Below are 27861 nucleotides of genomic sequence, written 5' to 3' on the forward strand. Positions count from 1 at the left end.
GTAGTCCAGCATTTAACATTGATTGCATAATTACTATGTAAAACCTTTCTGGAGGTAGAATAAGTGAATTTCAAAGGGTGCTCCCCCCCCCATTAAAAATAACACATATTCCAAGAGAACACAATATGTTGGGGGTTTTTTCTTTCTTTTTTTTTTTTTGAAAGATTTTATTTATTCCTTTGATACAGCACAAGCAAGGGGATCGGGAGACAGAGGGAGAGGGAGAAGCAGGATCCCCAGAAGCCCAATGTGAAGCTCAATCCCAGGACACTGGGATCATGACCTGAGCCAAAGGCAGATGCTTAACCAAATAAGCCACCCACGCTTCCCTAATGGGGTTTTTTCTTAACTGTAGGATTGTAGATAAACATTTTTTAAAACAAACTTTATTTATTTATTTAGATTTTATTTATTTATTTGTTAGGGAGAGAGAGAGAACACAAGCAGGGGGAGCAGCGGGCAGAGGGAAAAGCAGTCTCCCCACTGAGCAAGGAGCCCGATGATGCAGGGCTCAATCCCAATGGTCATGTTTTTTCTCCACCTGACATTTCTCCTTGTGTTAGAGAATGATTTTGTTTGATAACCGTATGGTTTGTAGAGCCTAAAAAATTAAAACTGACCAGCAAATATCAGGGAGATGTCATTTTCAGCCTTACTTAATTTTGGCACTTGAACAGCCTTGGAATACCGGAGTCTGAATTAAAAACAATTATTTCACATGGGCCATCTATTTTCATTCATGGAAGCCCGTGACACAACAGATATATTTAAATGTTTCCTGGCCTATTCAGATTTCCTCCAATATATTTCATCCACAACATCTGGTATCCTGTTCGTTAACTAAAGTAATAAAAAAGAGGGTCTCCTGGGTAGCTCAGTCAGTTAAACATCCAGCTCTTATCTCAGCTCAGGTCTTGATCTCAAGGTCCAAGATCATAATCATAAAAAAGAGCAAAAGCCCTATTTAGAAGAATGATGTGTTTCAGCTGCTGCACATGCCAAATTCTGCTTGTAGCTAAGTTGAGATGATATATTTGTGAGGGGTCTTTCCCATTTTCTGAAACATCAAGGTTAGATCAAAGTATCTTAAAATTTACAACCTATCCACTCACCCTTATTTCCTCTACTTAATGACCCCCAAAGAAGAGCCAGTTTAGAAGTTTTATTTTTTAAAATCTGAATTGTTTTCCATATTAGATTGAATGAGGCAGAATCAAAAAAATTATTTGCCTTGCTTCTTGACTTTCTTCAAAATTTACCTGATGTCTGGAATCTATTAAGCACTTACTTAAAACTGTGGCAACAATTTTTCATGAAGAACAAGACAGTAAGTGCTATTGGAAAATACTAGAGAAAAATATATTCTGGGTGTTAGAAAAAGAGGGCTTTCAGCTAGGTTTAGGGAATTATAGAAAAGATTTTGAAGGATTTAGCTACTGGTCATCTAAGTTTAAAATCCACAGAACCTTAAAAGATTTATCAAAAATGTCCTTGATTACCAGGATAGAAAGTAGAGAAAGCAAAGTTCTCTAGTGCAAATAAACCCCACATTGTGTCATTGTGTCCTAATCTGATTTTTGAAGTATTCTCACCATGGAAACAATGTAGATTAAATACAGCAAATGGCCTGACCCTTTTAGCCTGTGGGCCTCAAGGCTTCCTACAACTAAAACTTCAAAAACTCTAACTAGAAAAATACTCATTTGAAAATTTAAAAGAGAGCCTCTCTGGAAAAAAAAATTTTCTCTAATTTCTAAGAATCGAAGCACAATTGCATATTATTACACAGCCAGGACCAGTCAAGGGTATAAGAAAAAAAAAAAATTCCCCAGCCCAACATTTTCAGGTAAGAAATTTCAGTTAAGGGGTGCCTGGGGTCTCAGTGGGATCCTCAGTGGTCCTGGGATCAAGCCCTGCATTGGGCTCTCTGCTTGGCAGGGGAGCCTGCTTCCTCCTCCCCCTCTGCCTGCCTCTTTGCCTGCTTGTGATATCTCTCTGTCAAATAAGTAAATAAAATCATTTTTAAAAAAGAAGAGGGGCACCTGGGTGGGCTCAGTGGGGTAAAGCCTCTGCCTTCGGGTCAGGTCATGATCCCAGGGTCCTGGGATTGAGCCCCGCATCAGGCTCTCTGCTCAGCGGGACGGCTGCTTCCCTTCCTCTCTCTCTGCCTGCCTCTCTGCCTAATTGTGATCTCTGTCTGTCAAATAAATAAATAAAAATCTTAAAAAAAAAAAGAAGAAGAAGAAATTGCAGTTAAGATCCATAATTCAGTGTGGATAACCTGTTATTTAAATAATCCTAATGTTCTTCAGGTTGATCCTCAGATTAGTGGAATTCAGTGTTTTATATATTCGGACCTATAAAAATCAGGACACACTCTTATAGAACAGTGATACACAATTTGGAAATTCAAACATGATTCAACAAGCAAGGATAGTCAAGTGGATTCGCATTGATGGTATAATCTGAGACTTTTTAAAACTTAATTTTGAAATATGTGAATGGTGGGATCTTTTCTCATTAAAGTTTGGCAAGTGTGGCTCCTGAAACATCCTTTTTTTTTTTTTTCATTTTATTTATTTTTTCAGTGTAACAGTATTCATTCTTTTTGCACAACACCCAGTGCTCCATGCAAAATGTGCCCTCCCCATTACCCACCACCTGTTCCCCCAACCTCCCACCCCTGACCCTTCAAAACCCTCAGGTTGCCCCAACCTCCCACCCCTGACCCTTCAAAACCCTCAGGTTGTTTTTCAGAGTACATAGTCTCTTATGGTTCGCCTCCCCTCCCCAATGTCCATAGCCCGCTCCCCCTCTCCCAATCCCACCTCCCCCCCAGCAACCCCCAGTTTGTTTTGTGAGATTAAGAGTCATTTATGGTTTGTCTCCCTCCCAATCCCATCTTGTTTCATTTACTCTTCTCCTATCCCCCTACCCCCCCATGTTGCTTCTCCATGTCCTCATATCAGGGAGATCATATGATAGTTGTCTTTCTCCGATTGACTTATTTCACTAAGCATGATATGCTCTAGTTCCATCCACGTCGTCGCAAATGGCATGATTTCATTTCTTTTGATGGCTGCGTAGTATTCCATTGTGTATATATACCACCTCTTCTTTATCCATTCATCTGTTGATGGACATCTAGGTTCTTTCCATAGTCTGGCTATTGTAGACATTGCTGCTATAAACATTCGGGTACACGTGCCCCTTCGGATCACTATGTTTGTATCTTTAGGGTAAATACCCAGTAGTGCAATTGCTGGGTCATAGGGTAGTTCTATTTTCAACATTTTGAGGAACCTCCATGCTGTTTTCCAGAGTGGTTGCACCAGCTTGCATTCCCACCAACAGTGGAGGAGGGTTCCCCTTTCTCCACATCCTCTCCAGCATCTGTCATTTCCTGACTTGTTAATTTTAGCCATTCTGACTGGTGTGAGGTGATATCTCATTGTGGTTTTGATTTGTATTTCCCTGATGCCGAGTGACGTGGAGCACTTTTTCATGTGTCTGTTGGCCATCTGGATGTCTTCTTTGCAGAAATGTCTGTTCATGTCCTCTGCCCATTTCTTGATTGGATTGTTTGTTCTTTGGGTGTTGAGTTTGCTAAGTTCCTTATAGATTTTGGATACTAGCCCTTTATCTGATATGTCATTTGCAAATATCTTCTCCCATTCTGTCAGTTGTCTTTTGGTTTTGTTAACTGTTTCCTTTGCTGTGCAAAAGCTTTTGATCTTGATGAAATCCCGATAGTTCATTTTTGCCCTTGCTTCCCTTGCCTTTGCCATTGTTCCTAGGAAGATGTTGCTACGGCTGAGGTCGAAGAGGTTGCTGCCTGCATTCTCCTCAAGGATTTTGACGGATTCCTTTCTCACATTGAGGTCCTTCATCCATTTGGAGTCTATTTTCGTGTGTGGTGTAAGGAAGTGGTCCAATTTCATTTTTCTGCATGTGGCTGTCCAATTTTCCCAGCACCATTTATTGAAGAGGCTGTCTTTTTTCCATTGGACATTCTTTCCTGCTTTGTCGAAGATTAGTTGACCATAGAGTTGAGGGTCGATTTCTGGGCTCTCTATTCTGTTCCACTGATCTATGTGTCTGTTTTTGTGCCAGTACCATGCTGTCTTGATGATGACAGCTTTGTAATAGAGCTTGAAGTCCGGAATTGTGATGCCACCAACTTTGGCTTTGTTCTTCAATATTCCTTTGGCTATTCAAGGTCTTTTCTGGTTCCATATAAATTTTAGGATTATTTGTTCCATTTCTTTGAAAAAAATGGATGGTATTTTGATAGGGATTGCATTAAATGTGTAGATTGCTTTAGGTAGCATAGACATTTTCACAATATTTATTCTTCCAATCCAGGAGCATGGAACATTTTTCCATTTTTTTGTGTCTTCCTCAATTTCTTTCATGAGTACTTTATAATTTTCTGTGTATAGATTCTTAGTCTCTTTGGTTAGGTTTATTCCTAGGTATCTTATAGTTTTGGGTACAATTGTAAATGGGATTGACTCCTTAATTTCTCTTTCTTCAGTCTTGTTGTTGGTGTACAGAAATGCAACTGATTTCTGTGCATTGATTTTATATCCTGACACTTTACTGAATTCCTGTACAAGTTCTAGCAGTTTTGGAGTGGAGTCTTTTGGGTTTTCCACATATAGTATCATATCATCTGCGAAGAGTGATAGTTTGACTTCTTCTTTACCAATTTGGATGCCTTTAATTTCTTTTTGTTGTCTGATTGCTGAGGCTAGGACTTCTAGTACTATGTTGAATAGCAGTGGTGATAATGGACATCCCTGCCGTGTTCCTGACCTTGAAAGAAAAGCTTTCAGTTTTTCTCCATTGAGAATGATATTTGCGGTGGGTTTTTCATAGATGGCTTTGATAATATTGAGGTATGTGCCCTCTATCCCCACACTTTGAAGAGTTTTGATCAGGAAGGGATGCTGTACTTTGTCAAATGCTTTTTCAGCATCTATTGAGAGTATCATATGGTTCTTGTTCTTTCTTTTATTAATGTGTTCTATCACATTGATTGATTTGAGGATGTTGAACCAACCCTGCAGCCCTGGAATAAATCCCACTTGATCGTGGTGAATAATCCTTTTAATGTACTGTTGAATCCTATTGGCTAGTATTTTGGCGAGAATTTTTGCATCTGTGTTCATCAAGGATATTGGTCTGTAGTTCTCTTTTGTGGTGGGATCCTTGTCTGGTTTTGGGATCAAGGTGATGCTGGCCTCATAAAATGAGTTTGGAAGTTTTCCTTCCGTTTCTATTTTTTGGAACAGTTTCAAGAGAATAGGAATTAGTTCTTCTTTAAATGTTTGGTAGAATTCCCCTGGGAAGCCGTCTGGCCCTGGGCTTTTGTTTGTTTGGAGATTTTTGATGACTGTTTCAATCTCCTTACTGGTTATGGGCCTGTTCAGGTTTTCTATTTCTTCCTGGTTCAGTTGTGGTAGTTTATATGTCTCTAGGAATGCATCCATTTGTTCCAGATGTCAAATTTGTTGGCGTAGAGTTCCTCATAGTATGTTCTTATAATTGTCTGTATTTCTTTGGTGTTAGCTGTGATCTCTCCTCTTTCATTCATGATTTTATTGATTTGGGTCCTTTCTCTTTTCTTCTTGATGAGTCTGGCCAGGGGTTTATCAATCTTATTGATTCTTTCAAAGAACCAGCTCCTAGTTTCATTGATTTTTTCTATTGTTTTTTTGGTTTCTATTTCATTGATTTCTGCTCTGATCTTTATGATTTCTCTTCTCCTGCTGGGTTTAGGGTTTCTTTCTTGTTCTTTCTCCAGCTCCTTTACGTGTAGGGTTAGGTTGTGTACTTGAGACCTTTCTTGTTTCTTGAGAAAGGCTTGTACCGCTATATATTTTCCTCTCAGGACTGCCTTTGCTGTGTCCCACAGATTTTGAACTGTTGTGTTTTCATTATCATTTGTTTCCATGAATTTTTTCAATTCTTCTTTAATTTCCTGGTTAACCCATTCATTCTTTAGAAGGATGCTGTTTAGTCTCCATGTATTTGGGTTCTTTCCAGCTTTCCTCTTGTGATTGAGTTCTAGCTTCAGAGCATTGTGGTCTGAAAATATGCAGGGAATAATCCTAATCTTTTGATACCGGTTGAGACCTGATTTGTGACCCAGGATGTGATCTATTCTGGAGAAGGTTCCATGTGCACTAGAGAAGAATGTGTATTCTGTTGCTTTGGGATGAAATGTTCTGAATAGATCTGTGATGTCCATCTGGTCCAGTGTGTCATTTAAGGCCTTTATTTCCTTGTTGATCTTTGGCTTGGATGATCTGTCCATTTCAGTGAGGGGAGTGTTAAAGTCCCCTACTATTATTGTATTATTATTGATGTGTTTCTTTGATTTTGTTATTAATTGGTTGATATAGTTGGCTGCTCCCACCTTAGGGGCATAGATATTTAAAATTGTTAGATCTTCTTGTTGGACAGACCCTTTGAGTAGGATATAGTGTCCTTCCTCATCTCTTGTTATAGTCTTTGGCTTAAAATCTAATTGATCTGATATAAGGATTGCCACCCCAGCTTTCTTCTGATGCCCATTAGCATGGTAAATTGTTTTCCACCCCCTCACTTTAAATCTGGAGGTGTCTTCGCGTCTAAAATGAGTTTCTTGTAGGCAACATACTGATGGGTTTTGTTTTTTTATCCATTCTGATACCCTGTGTCTTTTGATTGGGGCATTTAGCCCATTAACATTCAGGGTAACTATTGAGAGATATGAATTTAGTGCCATTATTAGCCTGTAAGGTGACTGTTACTGTATATTGTCTCTGTACCTTTCTGATCTACTACTTTTAGGCTCTCTCTTTGCTTAGAGGACCCCTTTCAATATTTCCTGTAGAGCTGGTTTGGTGTTTGCAAATTCTTTCAGTTTTTGTTTGTCCTGGAAGCTTTTGATCTCTCCTTCTATTTTCAATGATAGCCTAGCTGGATAGAGTATTCTTGGCTGCATGTTTTTCTCGTTGAGTGCTCTGAATATATCATGCCAGCTCTTTCTGCCCTGCCAGGTCTCTGTGGATAAGTCTGCCGCCAATCTAATATTTTTACCATTGTATGTTACAGACTTCTTTTCTCGGGCTGCTTTCAGGATTTTCTCTTTGTCACTAAGACTTGTAAATTTTACTATTAGGTGACGGGGTGTGGACCTATTCTTGTTGACTTTGAGGGGGGTTCTCTGCATCTCCTGGATTTTGATGCTTGTTCCCTTTGCCATATTAGGGAAATTCTCTCCAATGATTCTCTCCAATAGACCTTCTGCTCCCTTCTCTGTTTCTTCTTCTTCTGGAATCCCAATTATTCTAATGTTGTTTCGTCTTATGGTGTCACTTATCTCTCGAATTCTCCCCTCATGGTCCAGTAGCTGTTTGTCCCTCTTTTGCTCGGCTTCCTTATTCTCTGTCATTTGGTCTTCTATATCACTAATTCTTTCTTCTGCCTCATTGATCCTAGCAGTGAGAGCCTCCATTTTTGATTGCACCTCATTAATAGCTTTTTTGATTTCAACTTGGTTAGATTTTAGTTCTTTAATTTCTCCAGAAAGGGCTTTAATATCTCCAGAGAGGGTTTCTCTAATATCTTCCATGCCTTTTTCGAGCCCGGCTAGAATGTTCAGAATCGTCATTCTGAACTCTTGATCTGACATATTACCCATGTCTGTGTTGATTAGGTCCCTAGCCTTCGGTACTGTCTCTTGTTCTTTTGTTTGTGGTGATTTTTTCCGCCTTGTCATTTTGTCCAGATAAGAGAATATGAAGGAGCAAATAAACTACTAAAAGGGTGGCAAAGACCCCGGAAAAATGCGCTGTAACCAAATCAGAAGAGACCCCAAATTGTGGGGGGGAGAAAGGGGATAAAAACAGCTTCTGAAAAAAAAAAAGAAAAAAAAAAAAGAAAGAAAAAAATTTAAAAAATAAAACAAATAAAAAATATAAAAAAGAAAGAAAAAATATATATATTTAGATGAACTAGTCAAAAAATGTTAAAAAAGAAAAGGGTAAAAGTTTAAAAAAAAATTTAGCAGAAGAAGAAAAAAGAAAAAAGAAAAAAAAATTGAAAAAAGAAAAAAAAATTGAAAAAAGAAAAAAAAATTGAAGTAGCCGCAAGACTAAAGAATCATGGGGAGAAAGCCATGAGTTCCGTGCTTTGCTTTCTCCTCCTCTGGAATTGCTCTGCTGTCTTAGGAATTGAATCTGCTTTCTCCTTGATAGATGAACTTCGTCCTGGCTGGATATTTTGTTGATCTTCTGGGGGAGGGGCCTGTTGTAGTGACTCTCAAGTGTCTTTGCCCAAGGCGGGATTGCACCGCCCTTACCGGCGGCCGGACTAAGTAATCGGCTCGGGTTCGCTTTTGGGAGCTTCTGTTCCCTGAACGCTTTCCGTAGAGTTCCGGAGGACGGGAATGAAAATGGCGGCCTCCCAGTCTCTGGCCCGGAGGAGCCGAGAGCCTGGGTCCCCACTCCTCAGTGCGCCCCCAGAGGACAGCACCCAATCACTCCCGTATCCCCAGCCTCTAGCCGCGCTCCGAGCTCACCCAGCCCGCAACCAGTTCAAGGTAACCCCGAGCTGAGAGTTTAGTCCTTGGCTCTGTCTCTCCAGCCGGCTTCTCCGTTCTAATACCTGCGAGCTCTCCGACACTCCGACACCCCCGATCCTTCTGTGACCCTGTGGGGCCTGGGGCCACACTGGCCCCATGTGGGCTTCACCCCGGTTTAGCCCCTGGAGCAATGTCCCTCAGTGGAACAGACTTTTAAAAGTCCTGATTTTGTGCTCCGTTGCTCCGCCGCTTGCCGGGAGCCGGCCCCTCCCCCCGCGGTCTATCTTCCCGTCGTTTTAGATTCACTTCTCCGCCAGTCCTACCTTTCAGGAAGTGGTTGATTTTCTGTTTCTAGAGTTGCTGTTCTTCTTCTCTTCGCTCTCCCGTTGGATTTGTAGGTGTTTGCAATGTTTAGATAAGCTATCGAGCTGATCTCCTGCTACCTGATGTAGTCTCAGGCTGCTACTTCTCCGCCATCTTGACTCCTCCCCGAAACATCCTTCTTTTAAAGAGTCCAGTGAGAACTGATTGAAAATTAGGTTCCATTAAATTTGAAAGAGCCCAAATTGGTTTTTTGTTTGTTTGTTTGTTTGTTTGTTTTTAAAGATTTTATTTATCCACTTGACACAGAGAGAGAGAGAGATAACAGTTAGGCAGAGAGGCAGGCAGAGAGAGAGGAGAGATACCCCGCTGAGCAGAGAACCCAATGCAGGGCTTGATCCCAGGACCCTGAGATCATGACCTGAGCCGAAGGCAGAGGCTTAACCCACTGAGCCACCCAGGTGCCCAGAACCCAAATTGTTTTAAAACAATTATATTTTAATCTTAAATACATTTTTACCTTATATGTATAACTCACAATATAGGATAAAGGGGATTCGAATGTTAAACTCTCGGTTTTATTGGTTTTAAAGTTTTAGAGCTAAGATTTCTAATTCTGCTTCTTATATGATCATGTTTTGAGGTGATCATTGCCTTTCTAAAACATTAGCTGAAACTAATGATAGGTGTGTGAATATATAAGAAACTGTCATACTGGATGTGCAAAAACTTAGTTTTGGCAAAGTTTAGTGTATGTGCTGCCGAAGCGAGCACGGTTTTGGCAAAGTTTAAAGGCCAAAACTCTAAGGGAATTTCATTTCTTGTGCAGTGGAGTTAGCACCTAAGATCGACCTCATAGATAACAACTAAAAAGCTACAAACAACTACTTGATGCTGGGGAGTGACCCAAAGCAGGCTGATTTTGTAGCAGAGTCAAAATTTGGAAGGAGACAGGCAGAAGGGAACTTTTTCATTTTTAGACTTTGGCTTGAGGACACAGTGTGGTTTGAGAAAGCTGAAGCTTCTCTAGAAAACTTGGGTCTTTGTGTTCTAAGCAACTAGAAGACAGTGCCTAGAGCAGCCGTCACTGCTCAAAAATGAGGTTGTAGGGGCGCCTGGTGGCTCAGTGGGTTGAGGCCTCTGCCTTCGGCTCAGGTCATGATCCCGGAGTCCTGGGATCGAGCCCCGTGTCGGGCTCTCTGCTCTGCGGGGAGCCTGCTTCCTCCTCTCTCTCTCTCTCTCTCCCTGCCTCTCTGCCTACTTGTGATCTCTGTCTGTCAAAAAAAAAAAAAAAATGAGGTTGTAGTTTGGGTATTCCAGGAAGGTAGAAAACCATAAAAGGAGAGCTCCAGGTTTCACCTGTAAACTTTGCCCAAGTCTCTGCTGACTCCTGAATCAAAATCATGTAGTCGACTCAAAGCACCTGCAGCTAAATAAAAAGAATAAACTAAAAATTTGATCTCTCACCCCACCTAAACTGAGACAGACTCTGCGGTTTAACTCTACCTAAGAGCCTAATAAGACAAAAACATCAACATGCTTTGAAGGGATTATAATAGAATCCAGAGTCTTCAAACCAAAAGAATCAGTGTCCAGAATACCACTATGTAATACCATGGTAATTTAAAATTACTCACCAAATGAAGAGCCAAATATAAAACCAACTAAAATATGGCAACATGGTTCATTTGTATATTTAAAAAATTATTTTCCTGGAATCTCCAGTTACCATTTTTCTTTCACTGCATTATTTACCTTTATCATATTATATCTCCTCCTCCTTAAACATACACACATATATGTTTAAGTTGTACCTCTAATCCTACTGAATTTTCCCTTTTCTGGAGACTTTTCTCATAGAGTCTTTATTCCTATTCCTATTCCAGTCTGGACTGATTATCTTTTAGGCATACTTCAGTACAGTTATCCTGGAATTTTTACATATTGTTCATCTTTTGCACCCTATGACTTTTTTTTTCACCTCCTTATTTTGCTTGAGTGCATTCTTCTTAAGAAAAAATGCTTAAGTAAATAAAATTATCTGAGATCATGTGTGTCTGAATAGGTAGATGTTTATTTTGCCATGACAGAGATTGATATGTGGATGGGTATAGAATTCTAGATTTTTTTAAAACATTTTTTTTAAAGATTTTATTTATTTATTTGACAGGCAGAGATCACAAGTAGGCAGAGAGGCAGGCAGAGAGAGGAGGGAGGGAAGCAGGTTCCTTGCAGAGCAGAGAGCCCGATGTGGAGGTTGATCCCAGGACCCTGAGATCATGACCTGAGCCAAAGGCAGAGGTTTTAACCCACTGAGCCACCCCGGCTCCCTAGAATTCTAGATTGAACTCTTTATCTAGCATCCCTGCTTGCTGATGAGAAATCTGATGCAAGTCTAATCCTCATTGCTTTAGAGGTGGCTTGTTTTTTGTTTTTGTTTTTGTTTTTTCTTTTTGAAACCCTTTAGGATTTTCTCTTTATTGTTAATGTTTTGAAATGCCTAGAGATGGATTCTTCTTGCCAGTCAATGGCCCTTTTAATCTGAAGACTTTTTGTTTTGTTTTAGAGAATTTTCAAGTTTCATTGATAAGTTCTTCCCTTTATTTTTCTCTTCTTTTTTTAGACTCTTTTCTTTTTTTCTAGACCTCTTTTACTGTGATCTTAGATTTTATATTTTTGCTCTAAGTGTCTCTTCTCTTTGCTTTCCTACTTTTGGTCTCTGACTTCTTCCTCTGCCTGTGGGAAATTTTCTTGATTTGATTTTTAATGCTTCTATTGAACTTTATGCTTTAGCAGTCATATGTTAATCTCTAAGAGTTTTATTTTCTTGTTCTCTGGTTGTTCCTGTTTCACAACATCCTTTTCTGGTTTTATGGCTGCAATACATTTGAATCTCTCCAATTATATCAACTAGAATTTTTGTTGTTTGGTTTAACTCATTCGTTTTGTTCTGTTTAGGTTCTCTCTGTTTCTTGTTTTATTTTGTTCCTCTACGATCAGTTTTACAGTTTATTTATTTTGGTCAGTCATTTCTCTTTAATGCTGCAGGTTCTCTTCACATAGTACAGATTCTTGGTTTTCTGAGCATACTTAAGAGAAAAGCAAGGATAAATGGAGTTTTTCACAGAGCTCTTTCCCAGCCATGTTTCCTTCATAGGTGGAAATTATATAACGAAACTTTTGGTGGAGGAGGCCTGGGATTCAGTTTAGAGTTACTGATAGGAAGCTAGTTATAAAGCCACAGACTCCAAGCTCAAAATAACTTTATTCAGTTTTTGGTTTTTTTGTTTGTTTGTTTGGTTTTTTTTGGTAACATGCTACATACTTTTCTTTTTCAGGCTACGTGTCACATACCTGCCTATGGGAGTGCCACCTAAAAATCTTGAATTAATTCATCTTTGGTAGCCTTGCTTCTCAGTTATACCTTCTGACTCTGGGACCAGAACCCTCTCCCTTTGCAGTTTCTTACCTCATTTTCAAGACTCTGACTTCACTGCCCGTTTCATTGATCAGCTTGCCTCATCTGCTTCCTAGATATCTATTGAAATCTTTCATTTGTTGGTGACTACCAACATCCCCAGTCCTACGTCTCACTTTCTCACTTCCTTTTCTGTTATGATTATGACTTCATTATTTATTTATTCATTTATTTATTTATTTCACCATATAATGTATTATTTGTTTCAGGGATACAGGTCTGTGATTATGATATTAAGATATGGACCCTCTATTCCTTTCCCTTCAAAACCCTCTCCCTTCAAAACACTTTGAAGAGTTTTGGTCAAGAAAGGATGTTGTACTTTGTTAGATGCTTTTTCAGCATCTATTGAGAGTATCATGTGGTTCTTATTCTTTCTTTTACTAATATATTGTACCACATGGATTGATTTGTGGATGTTGAACCAACCTTGCCTGGAATAAATCCCACTTTGTCGTGTTGTATAATCCTCTTAATGTACTGTTGGATCCTATTGGCTAGTATTTTGGTGAGAATTTTTGCATCCATGTTCATCAGGGATATTGGTCTGTAATTCTTCTTTCTGATGGGGTCTTTGTCTGCTTTTGGGATCAAGGTAATGCTGGCCTCATAAAATGAGTTTGGAAGTTTTCCTTCCATTTCAAATTTTTAGAACCGTTTAGGAGAATAGGTGTTAATTCTTCTTTAAATGTTTGGTAGAATTCTCCTGAGAAGCTGTCTGGCCTGGGCTCTTATTTGTTGGGAGATTTTTGTTGACTGCTTCAGTCTTCTTACTGGTTATAGAGAGAGCCTAAAAGTAACAGACCAGAAAGGAACTGAGACAACAATCAGGAATAGTTACCTTACAGGCAATACAATGGCACTAACTACATATCTTTCAGTAGTTACCATGAATGTAAATGGGCTAAATGCCAATCAGAAGACACACGGTATCAGAATGGATAAGAAAATAAGAGCCATTGATATGCTATCTGCAAGAAACTCATTTTAGACCCAAAGACACCTCCAGATTTAACATGAGGGGGTGGAAAACAGTTTACCATACTAATGGACATCAAAAGAAAGCTGAGGTGGCAATCCTTAGACAAATTAGATTTTAAGCCAAAGACTAAATAAGATATGAAGAAGGACACTGTTTCATACTTAAAGGGTCTGTCCAATAAGAAGGTCTAACGATTGTAAATATCTATTCCCCTAATATGGGAGCCGCCAATTATATAAACCAATTAATAACAAAATCAATGAAACACATCAATAATAATAGAATAAATAGTAAGGGACTTTAACACCTCCCTCACTGAATAGATCATCTAAGCAAAAGATCAACAAAGAAAGGCTTTAAATGACACATTGGAACAGATGGACATCACAGATATATTCAGAACATTCCATCCCAAAGCAACAGAGTACACATTCCCCAGAATAGATCACATCCTGGGTCATAGATCAGGTCTCAGCCAGTACCAAAAGACTGGGATCATTCCCTGCATATTTTCAGATGACAATGCTTTAAAACTAGTACTCAGCCACAAGAGGAAAGTTGGAAAGAACTCAAATACATGGAGGCTAAAGAGCATCCTACTAAGGAATGAATGAGTCAACCAGAATATTAAAGAAGAATTTTTAAAAATTCTTGGAAACAAATAAAAATGAAAACACAACTGTTCAAAATCTTTGGGATGTAGCAAAGGCAGTCCCGAGAGGAAAGTATATAACGATACAAGCCTTTCTCAAGAAACAAGAAAGGTCTCAAATACACAACCTAACCCTACACCTAAAGGAGCTGGAGAAAGAACAGAAAATAAAGCCTAAACCCAGCAGAAATCATAAAGATCAGAGTTGAAATCAATGAAATAGGAACCAAAAGAACGGTAGAACAGATCAACGAAACTAGGAACTGGTTCTTCGAAACAATTATTAAGATTGATAAAGCCCTTGGCCAGACTTATCAAAAAGAAAAGAAAAAGGACCCAGATTAATAACATCATGAATAAAAGAGGAGAGATCACAACAAACACCAAAGAAATACAAACAATTATAAGAACATATTATGAGCAACTAATACACCAGCAAATTTGACAACCTGGAAGAAATGGATGCATTCCTAGAGACATATAAACTACCAAAACTGAACCAAGAAGAAATAGAAAAACTGAACAGACCTTAATATTTATTTCAATGGAATCTCAGGAGTAATGGGGGACAAACAAACTTCTGCAATTGTGAATCTCTCCAAGTTGGTTTTAGAAAAGCTACCAAGGGGAGCATGGGTTGTTCAGTTGGTTGAATGTCCAACTCTTGATTTCGGCTCAGGTCATGATCTAAGGGTCATGGGATCAAGCTTCAAGTAGGGCTCCTCACTCAATGCAATGCCTGCTTGGAATTTTTTTCACTCTCCCTCTTCCTCTGCCCCTCCCCCTTGTCATGTGCATGCTAAATAAATAAATAAATAAATAAGCAAGCTACCAATTCGGTTTCCATTCTGAGCTCTAGCAAATTCTAGATTAGTTTCTACTGTATAGTTTTCTGTTTATTTAGTTTAGTATCTCCTCAGATAGACCAAAAACACAATAAGAGTACAGTTATGACTGTACGTTCTGTTTCATTTGCTTCTTACAGAGAGCCAGAGATTCAACTATAAGGAATTTTAAAATTTCATATGTGAGTCCTGGGGTTTAAACTAAACCCCTTCTCTCTACCTTTACTCTTGACTATTATCCTCCGTTTCTTTATCTCTGTTTGCCATGGTCTCTGTTTCTTGCCTAATCAGCAACATTCACAACCTTTTATTACAGTATATTTTTATAATTGTTCTATTTTATTAGTTGTTGTTAATCCCTTACTATGTCTAAGTTAAAAATTAAACTTTATCACATTGTGTGTATGTATGGGAAAAAGCAGCATACATAGGGTTTGGTCCAATTGCAGTCTCAGGCATCCATTGGTGATCTTGGAACATATCTCCCTTGTGGATAAGGGGGCATTGCTATATTTGACATAATTCCCAATATTTCTCATTGAATGGTCAAATGATTTTAGATCTCTTAAAACCATTTTTTAGAAAAAGTTAAAAAAAAGAATCTGACAATTTGTTTAAAGGTTTTGTACAGATACAGATGTGTTTAACTTAGTCTGATCTTATGGCGTGTAGCCTTGTAATTAGAAAGCCAATTAAATGGTAGTTTCCCTGAGGGACAGTGTTTAGACTTAACTGGTGAAAAAGAAATGTAGTTTTTGTAAGAAGACCCCTTTGGGAAATTACCATAGAGCTGTGAACTGTGATAAAATAAAAGTTTGCATTAAAATGGAAAGAACTTTAGATTTCAAATTCCTGACCTTTAATAAATTAAAAAATGAGAACCTAGGCTTATTGACAGTGGAATCAGAGCCTTATATATGTAGACAACTCCAGGTAAATCACCCTTAGCTACTCCTTAGTATGTCTTGACCAAATAGTATAGTCAGGATAGGTACTGAGATCCTCAGACCAACTCACCTTCACCCAACTCCATGGTGGGGGAAATGAGGTCTTTCTCAGCCACTGGCTGGATAGTTAATCCATATGAGATTTAATACTTTGTTGTTCATATGTCAGAAAATAGGAGATCTAAACAGGAGGAAATACGCTAGAAGAATTTCACAACCTTTTTAACATGCTGAAATAGTGTGAATGAGAGAGCTGTCGTTCTGTCTTAAGGGTTGCACCTGTTTCTGTTTCATGGCTTCGATTTCTGGTTACTTTTGCAGCTCTCATTGATGGAGTCCACTCTTCGCTTTGCCTGGACAGTTTTGCACATAAACATTTTTTAATGAATTAAGGGTTTTCTTCCTATTTTTTTGCAAGATAAACTTGGAAGGATTAGAACTTCTAGGGTAAAATGTCAGACTAAAAATTTCTTTTTATGATGTATTCTGCTCATTTTCCCCCTGGCTTTCTTTAGGTGCTGGAAATCCAAAGTGCACAATTGCTATTGTTTTGGGAAGAACTAAAAATGCCCCTGCAACCAGGTAATAAAATAATTGTGATTGAGAAATCTATTTGGGAATAAGAATTGTGCTTTCTATCCACATAATTTACTTAAAATTTGCCATTTGGTCGGGGTACCTGGGTGGCTCAGTTAAGTGTCCAACTCTTGATTTCCACTCAGGTCATGATCTCAAGGTTGTGAGACTGAGCCCTGTGTCAGGCTCTGCACTGGGCATGGAGCCTGCTTAAGATTCTCTCCTTCTGCCCCTACCACCTCTGTCTCTCCCTCCCACTCTAAAATAATATATATATATTTAAATATACCATTTGGACCTACAAATCATAATAATATAAAATATATTTCATATATTTTATATATATATTTATATTTTATGTCACATTTGTATTTCATAGTTATTTCACTATAAGATAATATTTAAGAAGCATTTCAGGAAGTGTTGCTCTACATTCTTCACTGTGGAATTTCCTGCATTAAAAAGTGTTGCTGAATCCTCAAAACTGTTTGGATCAGATTATAAAATACATAAAAATTTTCAGAACTATCTATAAGTAATTAAGTGATTAGATATATAGACCAAAGCTGATAGAGTCTTGCAACATTTGATATTGTGTATCAGTTCCCAGTTTCCATTGCTGAGCAACGAGAATCCTCAAATAACTAACTTATTTTCAAATCATTGTTACTGTTCCAGATCACAGCAAACATCCAACTCTGCTTGATGTATGTCTTTTACACAATTCCCATTCCAGACATCATTGCTTACATGATTACATAATCACAACAAAAATGACAATTGCAACTCCACCTAGTATCTGTTTTATTTTTCCACTTAGCACACTTTCCCTAACATCTGTTTTTCTTTAACTAGATACAAACAACACAGCATGGTTCTTGTCCCTATCCACACACCTGGAGTAGAAATAATAAGGCCTTTGTCAGTGTTTGGCTACATGGGTAAGTACTCAACCAATATGAGCATGAATTAGCAAGCAGGACGACTGAAATATGCAGTAACACTTAAGGGAACAGATAGCATTATAATGTAGGAGATGTATTCGTCGAAGTCCTTTGGTGCTGATGACTATCTTCATATAAATGCTGGTGGAACTCAGAAGAAAGCACAGGGAGAGAAGTGATGCAGCACTGGACTTCATTTGGTTTCCTTTTTGGAACGGGTAGATTGTATTCAAGGAACATCAACTAAGACTGATGCTTCTGTTATCCTGGAGAATGCTATAATGAAACAGACTTAGAAAAATTAAATCTAAGTAATCCATGATAAAATTCATTTTTTTGAGAGAGAGAGAGCAAGAATGGGGGTGAGGGACAGAGGGAGAGAGGGAATCTTAAATAGGCTCCAGGCCCAGTGCGTGCTTGAGATCATGACCCTGAGATCATGACCCCAGCCAAAATCAAGAGATGGATGCTTAACCAACTGAGCCACCCAGGCACCCCCATAAAATTCACTTTTGTCTTCAAGTTTAGCTCTGTTAACCAATCAAACTACAAAAACTATTAATAAGCAATGAATTTTGACTGATTTGAATGCAAAACTTTTCCTTCCTTCTGTTCTTTGGGTGGAATTTCTAAAAAGCAAGGATACTTTTGTTTCCTGCTACCTACCTCAGGCTCATTGTTCATTGTTCCCTTGCTGCTCGGGTCATTCACTCAGCAATAATTTATTGAGGCCTGACCACTGTTCTAGGTTCTTGGAATACATCAGTGAACATAATAGGCTAGAATCTGTGTCCTCATGGAGTTTACATGCTAGGGGAAGGAGACAGTAGCAATAACTACAAACACGTAAATAACTAAATTACAGCAAATCAGCAGGTAAATGCTATGGAAAAGTTTATTGAGCCTGATCGATATGATCTGTGGTGACCCTGGCTTTCTCTTTATTGTTGAATATGGCTAATAAAAATGTTCAATAGCAGATGTAAGACTTGGAGGTTTACAGAATATTTGACATCACCTTCCATAGGATGCAGCTGTAGAATATACCAAAGACTAAGCATAGTTTGCAAGATGGTGATGGACAAGCTCACTAGAGGAAATTGTGCATGGGGATTTATTGAGTTGCAGAGCAATGGCCTGAAGACCCCCAAAATGGATTTATAATTTAAATTGCCTGGAAATCACCTCTATTGCAGAACCTGTATTTGAATTTTCAGTGAGACAAATTCACCAGCACCTCTCCAACTCCCATGCCCAAGGCCAAAAGAAAGAATTGTGGAGAAGATCAATTATTAATGTTTATTCTGACAGGAAAAGGGTGTGGAATTTGCATGAGATTATCTCCAGAACTTGATGAAGGGTGGGTGGGGAGCAGGAGGAGGGGTAGGCGGTATGATGTAAAGACAGAAATGTTCCCAGTCTCCATCAAATGCTAGCATTTCCAAGAGACAAACATAGGGAACAAGCCTGGACTGGGAGTAAACATACCTCAAAGTCCAGTCACTGCTTTGTTTTGAATACTGAGCCTGCTCTGTCCCTTTCAGGAGGCTCTTTGCCTCTTCAGGCATTGATTTACACGGTGATAAAATAAGAAACTTGAATTACATTACTCGCTTTTTATTTTTAAACCATTGGAAGCTTTTTCTCTTTCCAAGCAAAATTTTCTATGGAAACCCATATATTAGAAGTCTCAAAGAAGGAGCAATAATAAAATAATAGTAAGATAATCTGATTGGGTCTGTGAAGCCACCTTCCATTTTAGTAACTCTGCAACTTCAGAAAATGAATTTGAAACTCCAGATCAAATGATTTCTAAAATCTCGTCTAAGTGGAACAGTTGATGAGTTTTCTATGGTATGGAGTGCTAAGGGTTCAGAGCTTGAGGTCTACGTAGGAATATCTGACATATAAGGCTCTTTAGTCCCACTTCTGAGTAATTTCTTTGAGTAATTATTAATTATATATGAATATTATTTTGGCCAACTCATTTCGCTCTTTGAAATTATATTTTCTATTTTATAGATAATTTCCATGGAGGACATTTTGAGATTCATTTTAATCAAGTAAGAGTTCCTGCCACAAATTTAATACTAGGTGAGATAAATTGGAAAAATGATTCTCCAGTATTTTGTACTAAAATATTTTCAGGTCTAAATCTGAAAAAGATAAGAAATATACCTTGATTTAGATACTTTTCCCTCCTACTCCATTTATAAGGCAAAATTTTTCATGGTGGATTTTTTTTTTACATGGAATAATATTTAAGTGTTTGATGTGGTTTTATATATCACATCAATTGAAAACATAGCTAAGTACAAAAAACATACAATTCAGAGCAACATACTTTTTCCTAAAACATGACTTTCAGGTTTCCACTTGTTCTAAGAAAACCTCAATGTTCTTTCTGAATTCAAGTCTTATATATAAACACATTAGAAGCATAAATAACTTTGCATATTGAATGCCTGGAATGACCTCATCCTCTTGCTTACTAAAATCCTATCCAACCTTCAGAGAATATCTCAAATGGCCATTCTTTCAGAATGGTTTTGTGTTCTTCACCCCATCCACTTAACAAGCCCCTGCTGCCGCCAGACCCTCAGGAGACAATCTCTCTCTCCTTTGCCTTTCTTTGTTCTCCTCCATATCCCTTATCCCTAGCATCCTTGCCCCTGCTTCTGGATTCTGAACTCCCTAGTGTAGGGACTGTGTCTTATCTACCTTTGTAACCACTGTGGCACTTAAAAAATATATGCATAGTTGGTACTCAAGAGACAGCTCCTGAATTGGATTAAAATGTTTAACAGTGGTAGTTTAAAAAACATAGAAATCAAAAGTTCCATAAATAATGAGCATTATTACAGAGCTGACTTTTTTCCTACCAGAATGCCACAATTCTCATTGAGGGCCAGTTCATCGTTTTGTCAAGATTTGTGTAAATAACAAAATAAGTGGGCTGTGGCCACTTTCATGTTCTCCTTTCTTTCTTACAGGTGAAGGTAGGGGATTTGAAATTGCCCAAGGCCGCCTTGGACCAGGCAGAATCCATCACTGTATGAGAACAGTAGGGGTGGCAGAACGCGCTTTGCAGATTATGTGTGAACGGGCAACACAGAGGATGGCCTTTAAGAAGAAACTGTTTTCACATGTAAGGATGATCATTTATTTGAATTTACTATAGCCCCATGCACTTACTGACCTTGTAACGAAACAGCATTATTGATTTTAGGGAGATTTCCTCTACATAAAAAAGATGCTTTTTTCCCACAAAGTGTATTTTTCTGTACTTAAATATAGTCTAATGAGAGATCTTTATTTATTTTTTTTATATTTTATTTATTTATTTATTTATTTTATTTATTTATTTATTTTTTTTAATTTGACAGAGAGAGAGAGAGAGATCACAAGTAGGCAGAGAGACAGGCAGAGAGAGAGGAGGAAGCAGGCTCCCTGTGGAGCAGAGAGCCCAACGCGGGGCTCGATCCCAGGACCCTGAGATCATGACCTGTGCCGAAGGCAGTGGCTTAATCCACTGAGCCACCCAGGCGCCCCTATATTTTATTTATTTGACAGAGAGAAATCACAAGTAGGCAGAGAGGCAGGCAGAGAGAGAGGAGGAAGCAGGCTCCCCGTGGAGCAGAGAGCCCGATGTGAGGCTCGATCCCAAGACCCTGAGATCATGACCCGAGCCAAAGGGAGAGGCTTTAACCCACTGAGCCACCCAGGCGCCCCTAATGAGAGATCTTTAACTGTGTGAAAGATTAAATAATTCCCAACATACTTCAGCACAGCACAAAGAGTATGGACAGTTCCTTCAACTTTCTCAGACTCTTGTTCTCTAGAGAACCTGGTACATTAGCATTCTCTGTGGATCTGAGAGGGCTGGCATAAAGAAGAAGGATTTGCCTTGTTCTTTGGCTTTCTGAAGGGAATTAGTAATAAGTGAGGAAATATAGGAAAATAACCTACAACTCAGTGAGAGGAGAGAGATCTAAAAAAATGGAATGGCCTCCTTCTGTAGGAAGTGAGTTCCCTGTTACTGGAGAAATGCAAGTAGAAATGGGACCAATATTTGGTGGGATGTTCATGATTTTTTTTATTCCCATCTATAAGTTATGTACTATGGAGTCTGTTCTTTACAAAGCACAATAAACAATAGAGTTACATGTGCCCAATATAATCAAAATTAGAGAATATTTATCAAGAGGGAAAAGAAGCAGACATTCTGACTTCTTTGGGAAACTTTATAAGTGGGATATTCAAATCATCTCCCAAAAGCCCTTCTTTTAAGAAGGCAAGAAAAATTATTCTTAAATATTCAGTATTTAGGATTGCTAACATTTTAGTGTTAGGTCAAACGTAGGCTGATAAAATTGTATTTGTGTTTGCTGGACATGTACATTTTAGTACATTGGTTCCCTTGCACATTTGTGAGCATCTTTTAAAATTTCACAGTATACTCTTTATCTTAAATTCCTATAGACTGTATTTTCTTTTTGTGAAATATTATTCAGCATATCTGTGATTTAGTTATAACACTGTTCTTATGGAAAAATACAACCTATTTTATGGTGCACACCTAGAGATAATTTGTGGGGAACCCCTTTAGTATATGGCAAGGACAAGGAGTTCAGCTGTTGGATGGACACTGTGGGAGGAAGTAAAATAAGGTATGAAGTTTTGGGACCATGGATACAACTCCATGCTGCTCTGAGTAGGAACTAAAGAGTTGCTCATGGCATCAGTTTCACTTCCTATACTTTTCTCTTTTCAAGATCGCCACCCAAACCCTGGAGCAGGATGCAGGGAGGACAGGGAGAGATGCAGAGACATCCTGAACACATAAAATCACTCTCCTTAAGTTTCATGAGAGATGTTTTTACCACTATACCAGAGGGAAATTTCCCTCCTGCTTTTTGTAAGTTAATGTATCAAGCAGAACAAGCCTGAGCTTTTCAAAAACATGCCTCCCTTCACTGGAAACTTCTTGCATTTGGCACAAAGAAAATGATCTGGCAGAAGCAAAAGATATGTGGAGACATGTCGTAAACAAAAATATGAGCCAGATTTTTTTTTTTTTTCAGTTTATGTATGTAACATTCCATTTCCCTGAATTCGGAGACTCTTTTCCAGCTGCCTTCTAAATCATTTCAGGCATTAAAGCAAAAAGTTCTGTATCAAAATAATGTCTTAGTAAATTAATCTGGCACCTCCTTAGAGCACTCAGTTTCTGCCCACTGAATGCTTTTCAGCAAACCAAGAGTCAGTAGAGACCCAACTGAGAACACTTTCTTTTATTCTTTTATTTGAAAGCTAAAAAATAAATGTATCTGTGATCTGTTCATGAAATTAAAATCACCCAGCTTTATAGTTATCAAAAAGATACTTACTGCTGGGACTTGTTTGAAGTTGTTAATTTAGAGCCTTGGTTCAACCTCTAGAGTCATCCAATAGGAATATGTTCTAGTAACTGAACATTAAAAAAAAAAGCTTTGGATTAGTTAAATTAAAAAATTTCTAATAGCTACATTTTTTAAAAGTAAAAGGAATGATGAAATTGGTTTTTGTAATCTATTTTATTTAATCCAGTATATTCAAAATGTTATCATTTCAAAATGAAATCAATATAAAAAGATTAAGGTATTTTACATTCTTTTTTTTTTAAAATATTTTTTTTATTTATTTGACAGAGAGAGAGGTCACAAGTAGGCAGAGAGGCAGGCAGAGAGAGAGAGGAGGAAGCAGGCTGTCTGCAGAGCAGAGAGCCCAATGCGGGACTTGATCCCAGGACCCTGAGATCATGACCTGAGCCGAAGGCAGAGGCTTAAACCACTGAGCCACCCAGGCGCCCCTACATTCTTTTTTTAAAACTACTAATTTTTCTAAATTGGGTGTATAGTTCACATTTATGATACATCTTAATTCAGACCAGGCATATTTCACATGCTCAGTAGCCACATGTGGTTATTAGCAGCTATTATGTTGAACATCAGTGTTATAGGAAAACTGATCAAATACCACCATTTAAGAAATGTACTGCAGCAAATATAACCAAGCGTAAAAATGACTGTGGAAGGTTAATGTGGATCAAATAATAGCACTGTAATTGGCTGCTGATCAAACTTAACAAATTATTCTCCACTGTAAATATCAGTTCTATGATGAGGAATGGAAACAACAACAACAACAAAAAACTCATTATGGCCAACCAGAAGTATCTGTTATTATCTACTGAGTTTCACTGTGGAATCAATCCTGAATGTTCGATTGCTTGTAGGATTTTATGATAAGGTTTGGTATCTATATTCTTTTTTTTTTTTTCAACACCGAAAGACTTAAGCATTTATAAAGTTCCTTCTCAAAAATTATAAAAACATCATGTCCCGAGTAGAGAATACAAAGATGCAATAAAAAAACTTAACCAAGGTTAACAGTCTAGTCAGTGTCTACTCTCCCAAATTTTCTCCAAACACACGCAAACATAAAACATGAATTCTTACTGCTTATTTTTTTTTTGCTTATTAATTAATTTATTTTTTTCAGTGTAACAGTATTCATTGTTTTTGCACAACACCCAGTGCTCCATGCAATACGTGCCCTCCCTATTACCCACCACCTGTTCCCCCAACCTCCCACCCCCGACCCTTCAAAACCCTCAGGTTGTTTTTCAGAGTCCATAGTCTCTTATGGTTCGCCTCCCCTTCCAATTTTTTTTTTTTAATAAACATATAATGTATTTTTATCCCCAGGGGTACAGGTCTGTGAATCACCAGGTTTACACACTTCACAGCACTCACCATAGCACATACCCTCCCCAATGTCCATGACCCCCTCCCCCTCTCCCAACCCCACCTCTCCCCAGTAACCCCCAGTTTGTTTTGTGAGATTAAGAGTCATTTATGGTTTGTCTCCCTCCCAATCCCATCTTGTTTCATTTATTCTTGTCCTATCCCCCTAACCCCCATGTTGCATCTCCATGTCCTCATATCACGGAGATCATATGATAGTTGTCTTTCTCTGATTGACTTTATTTCACTAAGCATGATACCCTCTAGTTCCATCCACGTCATCACAAATGGCAAGATTTCATTTCTTTTGATGGCTGCATAGTATTCCATTGTGTATATATACCACATCTTCTTTATCTTGGTCTCTGTATTCTTTAGTGATATATCTCCTGTTTCATTTTTGACATTAGTAATTTGTGCCTACTTTTTCCTTTGTCAGTCTTGCTAGAGGTCTGTTGCTTTTACTGATCTTTTCTAAGAATATAAAATATATTAATTATTAACATACAAAACTATAAAATGTGGTTGTTATATTACGGCATAATATTAACAAGATATGTGTTTCATTGATTTTCTCTATTTTATTGATTTCTCCTCTTTATTACATACTTCCTTTTGCTTCTTTGTGTTTGTTTTGCTCTTTGGATTTATTTTGGTTCTTGAAGTGGTAGCATCCATCATTGATTTGAGACTTTTCCTCCTTTTTTTTTTTTTAAAGATTTTATTTATTTATTTGACAGACAGAGACCACAGGTAGGCAGAGAGGCAGCCAGAGAGAGAGGAAGGGAAGCAGACTCCCTGCTGAGCAGAGAGCCTGATGCGGCTGAATACCAGGACCCTGGGATCATGACCTGAGCCGAAGGCAGAGGCTTTAACCCACTGAGCCACCCAGGTGCCCCAAGACTTTTCCTCCTTTTTAATGTATGTTTTTTTAGTGCTATAAATTTCCCTCTCAGTACTGCTTTACCTGTGTCCCACAAATTGTGATATATTGTGTTTTCATGTTAATTCAGCTCAATGTATTTTTCAATTTTCTTTGAGCCTCTTCTTTGACACATGAATTATTTAAGAACTCTGTTATTTAGTTTCCAAGTGTTTGGAGATTTTCCTGTTACTCTGTTCTTAATTTCTAGTTTGATTCCATTGTGGTTACAGAACAAACTGTATTATTTAATTTCTTACAAATTTGTTGAGATTTGTTTTGTGGCTCAGGATATTGTTTCTCTTACTGTTTGAGAACATTGGAAAAGAATGTGTATTCTCCTGTTTTTGGGTGGAATGTTCTATAAATGTCTATTAGATCCTGTTGCTTGTTGGTGTTGTTGAATTCCTCTGTATTCTGGTTGATTTTCTGTTTAGTTGTTCTATCAGTAGTTGGGAGAGGGGCGTTGAAGCTCCAGCTAGGATTGTGGATTTGTTTACTGCTCCTTTCATTTCAGTAAGCTTTTGTCTTACGTATTCAGCAGCTCCATTGTTTGCTGCATACACATTTAAGATTGCTACTTCTTCTTGATGGATTTACCCTTTATCATTATATAATGACCCTCTCTGTCTTTGGTAATTTTTTTTGTTCTGCTTCATCTGATAGTAATATAGCTGGTCCTTCTTTCATGTGATTAATGTTTGCATATTATATATTTTTGTTTGTTTGTTTTTAGCTTGCTATATCATTATATTTGAAGTGAATTTCTTCTAGTTGGCACTTAGGTGGTTCTTGTTTTTTTTAAAGATTTTATTTACTTATTTGACAGAGAGAGAGATCACAAATAGGCAGAGAGGCAGGCAGAGAGGGAGGGGGAAGCAGGCTCTTCGCTGAGCAGTAAGCCCAATGTGGGGCTCGATCCCAGGACCCTGAGATCATGACCTGAGCCGAAGGCAGCGGCTTAATCCACTGAGCCACCCAGGTGCCCCTGGTTCTTGTTTTTAATCCACTGTATCAGTCTTTGCCTTTGTAATAATTCATGTTATGACTTAAGTGTGCCATTTAATTTATTGTTTTATGTTCTCTGGTTTTCATTTGTTTTCTCTTTCCTGCATTCCTTTAAATTAATTTAACATTTTTAGAATTCCATTTTGATTCATCTATAGTGTTTCTGGGTATACCTTTTTGTATAGCTCTTTTATTTTTTTTTTAAAGATTTTATTTATTTGCCAGAGACACAGCAAGAGAGAGAACACAAGCAGGGGGAGTGGGAGAGGGAGAAGCAGACTTCCCACTGCCGAACAGGAAACCCAATGTGGGGCCGAATCCCAGGACTCTGGGATCATGACCTGAGCCAAAGGCAAACGCTTAATGACTAAGCCACCCAGGCACCCCTAGCTCTTTTAGTGATTGGTCTAGGTATTACATTATATAAATATATACATATTTGTATAAATGCATGTATTTTGTCAGTCTACCAGTGTCCTCATTTTATCCGTTTGAGTGAAGTATAGAAACTTTATCTCCCTTAATTTAAGTCGCTTTAACCTCCATTTATAATTGTCTTCAATATTTCTTCTACATATATTTAGAATGACATCACAGTGTTAAAATTTTTACTTCAACTGTTAAACATAATTTAGAAAATTCAAGAAGCAAAGAAAAGCCGATTGTATTTAACTATATATTTTCTTACTATGTTCATTCTTTCTTCCTGATTTCTTAAGGCTCCTCTTTCTATTTAGGGAAATTCCTTTAGCCATTCTTTTAAGAGTCTATAGGTGACATTTTTGTTTGTTTGTTTTTCTTTATCTGAGAACATCTTGATTTCTCCTTCATTCCTGATGTACATCCTCACTGGGTACAGGATTCTGTGTTGACAATTCTTTTCTTTTAGTACTTGAAAAATATCATGCCACCTTCTGGCATATATATATTTCCCCTATAGGTGAGATGTCATTCTTCTGGCTGCATTTACAGTGTGTCATTTTTTAGAAGTTTAATTGTGATGTGTTTTGTGAATTTCTTCAGTTTATCCTGCTTTGTGTTTACTCAGCCTCTTGAATCTGTACATTTTATCTCTTGCCACATCTGGGAAGTTTTCACTGCTATTTCTTTGAGTATTTTTTCAGTCTTTCCCTCTCTCTACTTCTTGGACTCTGATGACATGAATGTTAGATCTTTTGTTTTAGTTCACAGTTCCCTAAGATGGTATTCTTTTTTTTTTTTTTTTATTTGAGAGAGAGAGAGATCACAAGCAGGCAGAGAGGCAGGCAGAGAGAGAGGGGGAAGCAGGCTCCCTGCTGAGAGAGCCCGATGCCGGGCTCAATCCCAGGACCCCGGGATCATGACCTGAGCCAAAGGCAGAGGCTTAACCCCCTGGGTGGGGGGAGCCACCCAGGCGCCCCCCTAAGATGGTATTCTTTTAAAGATATTTTTCAGTCTGTTTTCTCTGTGGTTCAGATTGGACAATTTCTATTGTCCTATCTTCCAGTTGACTGATTTGTGCCTCTTCCCTACCATTCTGCTCTTGAGCCCTCCACTGAGCTTTTTATTTAAACTATTACATTTTTCAGGGACACCTGGGTGACTCAGTCAGTTAAGCATCTGCCTTCAGCTCAGGTCCCAGGGTCCTGGGATCCAGCCCTATGTCTGGCTCCCTGCTCATAAGGAGTCTGCTTCTCCCTCTGCCTCTACGTCTGCTCACTCCCACTCTCTCTCTCTTTCTCTCACTCTCTCTCTTAAATCTTTTTAAAAATTATTACATTTTTCAGCTATAAAATATGTAATTGGTTTTTATTTGTATCTTTTACTTCTTTGCTGAGATTTCA

At 38.2% G+C, this 27861-nt stretch overlaps 1 protein-coding gene across 2 annotated transcripts in view; it reads left to right on the forward strand.

Annotated features, from left to right (window-relative positions):
• Positions 1–27861, forward strand: part of ACAD11 (acyl-CoA dehydrogenase family member 11) — a 103682-nt gene that overhangs the window by 66748 nt on the left and 9073 nt on the right. For both annotated transcript variants that reach the window (XM_046001775.1, XM_046001776.1), the window contains 4 exons: positions 16316–16382; positions 17232–17317; positions 19343–19414; positions 20314–20468. In XM_046001775.1, the coding sequence (XP_045857731.1) occupies positions 16316–16382; positions 17232–17317; positions 19343–19414; positions 20314–20468 (380 nt within the window). The remainder of the gene's footprint in view (positions 1–16315; positions 16383–17231; positions 17318–19342; positions 19415–20313; positions 20469–27861) is intronic.

This window comes from Meles meles, chromosome 4, assembly GCF_922984935.1.
Source record: "Meles meles chromosome 4, mMelMel3.1 paternal haplotype, whole genome shotgun sequence".
Taxonomy (NCBI): Eukaryota; Metazoa; Chordata; class Mammalia; order Carnivora; family Mustelidae; genus Meles; species Meles meles.